Genomic DNA, 8,278 nt, shown 5'->3' with positions numbered 1-8,278 from the left:
AGAATCAGTGTCCTTCCAGGTGCCGGAACCTAGCTGGCTCGGGAAGGTTCGCGGGCAGGCTAGAAGGTTGTGCAGACTAGGAGAGCTGGGGAGGCCTGCGCTTCTGTTCCACGCCTGATTCTGCTGTGAACCGAGGTGACATCCTCATTGCTGTTGCCTTGCTGAAAGATGGACGCAGTCACAACTGTAGTGCAGTTGTGAAATGTGTGTTGGACGAGTCATGTGATATGGCAGTGGAATTACCGTGGAACGTTTCTAGTTCCCTCCTACACCACGTAGCCGGCTTAGCACTCCTGGCTCCAGTTTACACGTTTGTACACGACCTAGTTTCTAGAGAAAGTTGTTTATAGGATATTGGAGAACTGGCTGATGGACTTGTATTCTTTGGAATTAAGTAAGCATGGTAAATTTGAAGGAGGGCAGATTCTGAATAGGAGTGTGCATCCTGAAAGAACACTTGCTATCCTAAAGGGCAGAGGCAGAGAAGCACAAGAGGGAAGGATCTCATTAACTTAGTAATTATTGCCGCTGCTTTCCATAGCACAAGATTCACGTGGGACTCTTCTACAAAGCTCCCAACTCTGCAACTTGGCGAGAGGAGAAGTGCGCTAGACTGGGGAATGAGCCAGAGCTGAATTCTCAGAGGGGTAGGAGGCAGTGGTTTGTGGTTTGTAGTGGAGAGACACCTTGTCACACCTGAAAGAATCTGTCTCTACAAGTACCCTAATTCCAGTCTCATTGATTCAGTCAACCCCAGTATCATTTCTAGAATGCAAGCTCTCTCAAACGTATCTTGTTATTAAATATGCCTTTTAGAGATGTACTGGTATTTGGTTTTACCTGATGATTTGTCTGACAATTCAGGAAATGCTTGCTAGGGACCTTAATGCTTTATAACAAAAATGACAAAACTTAAGGTGATATAGCTTGCTCAAGATTGTATGGTTTGTAGATGTTAAGTAACCCGAAGATTTAGCTAGTGTTACCCATTTTGTTAAAATCTCTCAAAAGTAGTATTTTTTCAGTTTAGGGATTTTTTTTGGGGGGGGTCAGTCATGGGGCCTGAACTCTGGGCCTGGGCACTGTCCCTCAGTTCTTCAGCTCAAGGCTAGCGCTCTACCACTTGAGCCACCGCGCCACTTCCAGCTTTTTTCTTTTTGCTTATATGGTGCTGAGGAATGGAACCCAGGGCCTCAGGCATGCAAGGCAAGCACTCTACCACTGAGCCACCTTCCCAGCCCCTAGGGATTTTTTTTGAAGAGAGGGAGGTGATTGAAGTCAATGTTTCAAAATACTTTACTTGAAATATGCTGATTTTATTTCCTTTCTTTTTTTTCTTTTTCTTTCTTTTTTTTTTGTCATTCACGGGGCTTGAACTCTGCGCCTGGGTTCTGTCCCTGAGCTCTTCAGCTTAAGGCTAGTACTCTACCACTTGAGCCAGTGCCACTTCTGGTTTTCTTGTGGTTCATTGGAGATAAGAGTCTCATGGTCTTTCTTGCCTGGGCTGGCTTTGAACCTCAATCTTCAAATCTCAGCCTCCTGAGTAGCTAGGATTACAGGCATGAGCCCAGCGCCTGGCTAAAGATTACATTTTTAAATGGAAATTCTGTAACATGAAACTGTAAAGTTTTTGCTGTATGGCTGCCCAGAATTGAAAACAAAATAAAAACACACTCCCCCATGAAATCTATGAAAATTCTAGTTCCCTAATTGAGATATTTAGCCTATAACAAATTTATTTTATTTTACTTATTTTTGTTGGTTGTGGAGCTTGAACTCAGGGCCTGAGTGCTGTCTCTGAGCCTCTTTGTGTTCAAGGCTAGTCCTTTACCACAGTACCACTTCCAGCTTTTGAGTGGTTAATTAGAAATAAGAGTCTCATGGGGACTTTTTGCCCAGGTTGACTTCTAACTGCGATCCTCAGATCTCAGCTTCCTGAGTAGTTAGGATTATAGGTGTGAGCCAACAGTGCCTAGCTATTTTATGTTTTGTGAAGTTAAAAAAAAAAAACCTTTGGGGCTGGGAAGGTGGCTCAATGGTAGAGCACTTGCCTTGTAATGCATGAGGCCCTGGGTTCGATTCCTCAGCACCACATAAGCAAAAAGAAAAAAAGCCGGAAGTGGCGCTGTGGCTCAAGTGGTAGATCGCTAGCCTTGAGCTGAAGAGCTGAGGGACAGCACCCAGGCCCAGAGTTCAGGCCCCACAACCGGACCCAAAAAAATAAACAAAAAAAAACTTTATTGTGATGGAGAAAATGTTAAGACTAAAATGCATATGTTGCTTTTTATTTTGTTTCATTTTTTGTCAGTTGTGGGACTTGAACTCTGGGCTTGGGCGCTGTCCTTGTGCTCTTCAGCTCAAGGCAAGGGCTCTACCGCTGGAGCCCCAGCACCACTTCCCATATATTCCTTTTTAATGATTCACTTAGTGTTTACTAGCAGCAGCAACCTCAGTTAATTCCCCATAATAGACTTTCATGATAATTTGGATTTTTCCTCCTTGTGGCTGGAAAGTTCACTTCATATTATCCCAAAACTTTGTCTCCTACATAATTTTGTTAAAAAAAACACAGAGGCGTGGATGATATCAGCACTATGTAGTAAACCACCCAGCACATACGGCCCATGATAGAGCATATGGAGAAGAAAGAAGGAAAGAAAGGGGATGGATACAGTGAGGAAGGGAAGGAAGTATGGAACAGAGATAAGAAGGAAGGAGGTATTTTGAGAAAAAGTGATCTTTTTGATCCAAGTGGGTTGCTTAAAAGTTCTTGACTTGTGAGGGGCGTCGGTGGCTCATGCCTGTAATCCTAGCTACTAAGGAGACTGAGATATGAGGATCACAGTTCAAAGCCACCCCAAGCAGGAAAGTCTAAGAGCCAGCAGAAATTACTAGTGATAGCATCCAAAACCAACCATCCTGAGTAAGGAAACCAGATGATTAAGGCCTAATCTTCTAAAGAAACAATCCTAACAGAAATGCAATAATGAGTCCAGCCCAAAATGTAGCTCCACAAAACTTTAAACAAGTGAAATGGCGGGATGTTTTGCTGTATGTGCTGGCTCCTGTATATCCAGCAGAATAGCAAGGTTCTTCACAGTATGATTGTGTTCAGGGAGGCAGGCAGTAAGGAATTTTTCAAACTTTTGTTCCCATGTTTATTGATATACCTTTGCCTAAAGCAAGTTAAATGGCAAATCCAGACCAAATGCTTCAGGCTACTTTGGGTAGAGAAAGATGTGCTATCTGGGAGCCATTATTGGAAGAGGAAGCCTATATATTTTTTCCCTAAATTCTGAGTGAAAAATGCTAAGTTGTAACAAACATGCTTTCCCTGATACTTAAGTATTCCAAAACAGAGTGAAATATTCAATAGAATCTTATGTGATATCCTTACATTGACAGGAAAATAACTCATACTTTCCTAAGTGCATTTCTATAATTACTAATATTAATATAAGATATTGTATCTCTTTCTTTGATTTATATTATTTAATTATTTTTGAGGGAACATTAATTGTTCCCTCATCTAGAAATGAATTACATTTATGATATCTACTGTTCTGTGGATACATCTTTAATGGAGAATATATTGTGTCTACTTCAGCCATGAAAGTGTCTTCTCCCACAGGAAGGTCTTTTTTTTTTTTCCTCCTTCTGTGTGTAGTGTCTTGAGCAAGAATCTGAGACAAAGCCACATTGGCTCTTTCCTGACTCCATTTTATTTGCCTTCTCTCCCAGCTATACTCTCAAAATCTTCTCTACATTGTCAACAGCAACAGAAAAATGAATGGATCTCTGGTGAGTTGCTTTTATTTCTTTGCTTTTTAGGAACTTTTAATAAACTTAGTGGAGTCCAAGAATTAAAATGGAAAACTAGAAAAGATTTAGTCTCAGGAAAATGTTCATAAATAAGATAAAGATGACTTGTAGATTTAGCAGATTATGAAATCTTGAGTCAGTTTAAGTTGAATGCAAATTTATCTCAAATTTGTCTACCATGTTTCTGATGTGAGAAAGAGTAGTTATATATAATCCAGTGACACCTAGGAACTCAGCATGCTAACATCTTATGGAATGCAAATATTTGCTGGCCATTGGTCTGAAAAATCTTAATGATGTTAAACTATGTTAGTGACATTTTTCTGGAATTACTGAATTAATGTGATCCCAAACATCTCTGAATGTTAGAGCCCTGAATAAGCTATATACTCAAATGACTGTCTACACATAACCCTTGGCTGGTGTGTATTTTCTGTAAGGAATGCAACAGACTGTATAGAGTTGCATGTTTTTCCAAAAGCTCATTAGTGACTTAAATTATAGTCTTTTTAGTGTTGTTTTTTTAACTTGAACTTATGCTATATTTGATGATGTTGTCTATGGCCTTTCTGTGTGTGTGTGTGTGTGTGTGTGTGTGTGTGTGTGTGTGTGTGTTTTGCAGGTCTTGGGGCCTGAACTCTGGGCCTGGGCTCTGTCCCTCAGCTTTTCAGCTCAAGGATAGCACTGTACCACTTGAGCCATAGCGCTACTTCTGGTTTTCTGTTGGTTTATTGAAGATAAGAGTCTCATGGACTTTCCTGCCTGGGCTGGCTTTGAACTGTGATCCTCAGATCTCAGCCTCCTTAGTAGCTAGGATTACAGGCAAGAGCCACTGGTGCCCGGCTTATGTTAATTTGAAGACAGGTTTGCTGTGTAGTACAAGTTGTTTTGTTTTGTTTTGTTTTTTGTCGGTGATGGGGCTTGAACTCTGGATCTGGGCTCTTCAGCTCAAGGCAAGTGCTCTACCACTTGAGCCATAGTGCCACTTCTGGTTTTCTGGTGGTTTATTGCAGATAAGAGTCTCACAGACTTTTTGCCCAGGCTGACTTTGAACCATGATCCTCAGATTTCAGCCTCCTGAGTAGCTAGGATTACAGGCATGAGCCACCAGCACTGGCTCTATTGTCAGTTTTACTTGATGCCATCATTTAAAAAATTACATAAAACAAATATATATGTGTCTGTGTATGTGTATGTTTGAATGTGTGTGTATGTGTGTAGATGTTCTTTTATACTTACTGACAGATCTGGTCCTGGTCCCATCAGTATGTCTAAGTTTGCACCTTTTGTCATTTTCTAAGCAGGACAATTTCATGTAGCACTCTGGGAGTGCAAGTATACTGCTGATAAAGTATCTTTATCTGAAAATATGTTCAATCTACATTATTAGAATAGCTCCTCTGGGCAGAAGATTGTGAATTGAAGGTTGTGTTCTGTGAACCCTTTACAGATATATTTCCTTTCTGTGTGTTTGGGGTCAGCATTTATTTCTAATGTTGCTAAACATAGCAAAAGTAGAAAGAGGGTTGGACATTCTTTCTTTGTAGTGAGACTCAGCATGGGAATAAAACTCTCCTTGTGTCCTATGTACAACATATTAGTACCAAATTCTCTTGCATCCTCCTTTATTTTCTTCCAAATTTTTTTGATCAATTCCCCAATTTTACTTTTTTTTTTTTTGCTCTGCTGTGGGTAGTCATGTCTCACACTGCTTTCTTATATTCTGCTTCTTATTTCTTTCCATATCCCTTCCATCCTTCCAAGAGGAACTAGTAATGCATATATGGTTAAGGCACATTTTATTCCCTCTCATTTATGTTCTGTATTATAGATGGTGGGTAATGCTACCAGTTATTTAGAATTTAGGAATGAAATATAAGGGAGGCCTCAAAACATCTTTAGGGATATACTAACAACAATGAGCACATCAAACTTAAGTAAAATTTTCTATGTCCTAAATCATTAGTAATCAATTTCTTGATTACTGTTACTTTCTTTAGCATTTACCTGGACACTGTGTTTTTTTGATATGCTAATGTGGTATGCAACTCTTGTTATTGCCTGATGGAGTTCTGTATAGTTTAGATTCTAGGCATCTATTTGTAATTGATGTCTTTAGTGCAGATCATTGGGTCCTGGAAGATCATTTTTACCTTATCTTCTCTTGCTAGCAACAAAAAACATTTCCTGATTGATAAGGGAAACTTTGCTTTAGTAATTTATAAGTTAGTATAGAGGCAGATATTTCTACTTGAACTTTACTTTCCCATACTGCATAGATAACAGAGCAAGCTTGAACCATTTTATGCACGACAGAAACATACATGTAAAGGAATGAAATCCTCAGAGTTGGTTTTCTCATGACTCAGGGTTAATGACTTTTTGAAATGTGCCGTTTCAGGGGTTGGTATCCTTTGAGGATGTGTCTATGGACTTCAGCTGGGAGGAGTGGAAGGACCTGAATGGTGCCCAGAGGACCCTGTATAGGGATGTAATGCTGGAGACCTATAGCAACATGGTATCCTTGGGTGAGCAAAGATCACATCAATTACTAGGAACAACAACTTTGTTCTTTTTTTTTTTTTTTGTTGGTTGAGGGGCTTGAACTCTGGGCCTGGGTGCTGTTTCTCAGCTCTTCAGCTCAAGGCTAGTGCTCTGGTATTTTATTGGATATAAGAGTCTTACGGACGGACTTGCTTGCCCAGGCTGGCTTTAAACTGCAATCCTCAGATCTCAGCCCCCTGAGTAGCTAGGATTACAGGCATGAGCCACTAGTGCCTGGCTAAGGGCTTTGTTCTTAATAGATATAGGAATATGGATCAGATTTAATTCTATTTAGATATAATATTCTAGTCTTTGAGGACCATCATGTCCCCATAACAAAGTTCAATTTGGTTGCACAACTCCTGAAACCATCTTCTTGTCATTCTTCATGGTGCTGAGTAGTTTGGTGAAAGGGCACTATGTTCTCAAATCTGAGTTAATTATGAAGCTGGAGCAAACACCAGAAGAACCCTCAGAATAGGGCTTCCGAGGTGATTCAGTAAATTCTGGATAGGGAAGTTGTGAAGATCAGAGCCAGTGTGGCTGTTCCAACAGTTTCCATAGCTTCTACACCCAAGGACAGCTCCTATGCATTGCTGTCTTATGTAGTCTTCATTGGTGTCTCTTGTGTAACTGTATCCCCCATTTTTGTTTGTTGAAGTCTTACCTAGGACTCCAGTCACTTTCTGGGTCTTAGACTTTCTATATGTTCAGTTGCTTTTTTTTTTCTTTTTTGCCAGTCCTGGGGCTTGAACTCAAGGCCTAAGCACTGTCCCTCATCTTCTTTTTTTGCTCAAGGCTAGAACTCTACCCCCTGAGCTTCAGACCACTTCTGTATTTTTCTTTTTATGTGGTACTGAACAATCAAACCCAGGGCTTTATGCATGCTAGGCAAGCACTCTACCGCTAAGTCTGTTCAGTGTTTTTTGTGTTTTTGTTTTTTTGGGGTCCGGTCATGGGGCCTGAACTCTGGGCCTGGGTGCTGTCCCTCAGCTCTTCAGCTCAAGGCTAGCACTCTACCACTTGGGCCACAGCGCCACTTCCCGCTTTTTTATTTTTGCTTATGTGGTGCTGAGGAATCGAACCCAGGGCCTCAGGCATGCAATGCAAGCACTCTACCATTGAGCCACCTTCGCAGTCCCATGTTCAGTGGTTTTTTTACTGTTCATTTCTAAAATCTTTTCCCCTGAGCATTTATTAATACTTCATAAATTCCTTCAATTCTTGTTAGTTGGATAATTCACATGTGCTGGTATTTTAATGACTGCAGATAAAAATATAAATCAAATGTATTTCCTTTTAAAGAATATTATACTACTTTGTAAATTAGAACAAAAAAATTAAGTGTGTTTAATGATGAGATGGGATCCACAAGCAAAATTTTACCTGGATGAGGCAGAGAAATAAATAGGATGAGAAATATAATTTACTTATATTTACTTCTCAAGTTTGACATATCATATAATAGGTTGATATACCATTTCCTATAAAGTATACATCCCTATTGGAGACAAGAATGTGGAAATCAGTAATTTAAAGCTGGTATTTAAAATGAAAAGCACATATTTAGGGAGGAAGTCATCTATAGAATTGAGGAGAAATGAGAATATACTTTCTCTACCAGGTTGTCTGAGATCATTACACCAGGCCATAGTTCTGTACTGTTTCCTGTTAACAGGGTACTGCATTCCTAAACCTGAAGTGATTGTGAAGCTGGAGCAAGGGGCAGAGCCATGGCTGGGAGAAGCCCCAGATAAAAGTATCACAGGTGAGTCAGCATTTACTGGACATGGATGTTAAAAAGAGCAGAGCTTTCCAGGTGCCGGTGGCTCATGCCTGTAATCCTAGCTACTCAGGAGGCTGAGATCTGAGGATTGTGGTTCAAAGCCAGCCCAGGCAGGAAAGTCCGTGA

At 40.3% G+C, this 8,278-nt stretch overlaps 1 protein-coding gene across 1 annotated transcript in view; it reads left to right on the top strand.

The window, feature by feature from the left end:
- Positions 1-8,278, top strand: part of LOC106000685 (zinc finger protein 33B-like) — a 35,014-nt gene that overhangs the window by 14,465 nt on the left and 12,271 nt on the right. The window contains exons 2-4 of the mRNA XM_013035975.1: positions 3,742-3,801; positions 6,224-6,350; positions 8,045-8,134. Coding sequence (XP_012891429.1) covers positions 3,787-3,801; positions 6,224-6,350; positions 8,045-8,134 — 232 coding nt within the window. The 5' untranslated portion in view covers positions 3,742-3,786. The remainder of the gene's footprint in view (positions 1-3,741; positions 3,802-6,223; positions 6,351-8,044; positions 8,135-8,278) is intronic.

Source organism: Dipodomys ordii, unplaced genomic scaffold (assembly GCF_000151885.1).
Source record: "Dipodomys ordii isolate 6190 unplaced genomic scaffold, Dord_2.0 Scaffold234, whole genome shotgun sequence".
NCBI classification, from domain to species: Eukaryota; Metazoa; Chordata; class Mammalia; order Rodentia; family Heteromyidae; genus Dipodomys; species Dipodomys ordii.
This window is presented reverse-complemented; position numbering and strand designations above follow the sequence as displayed.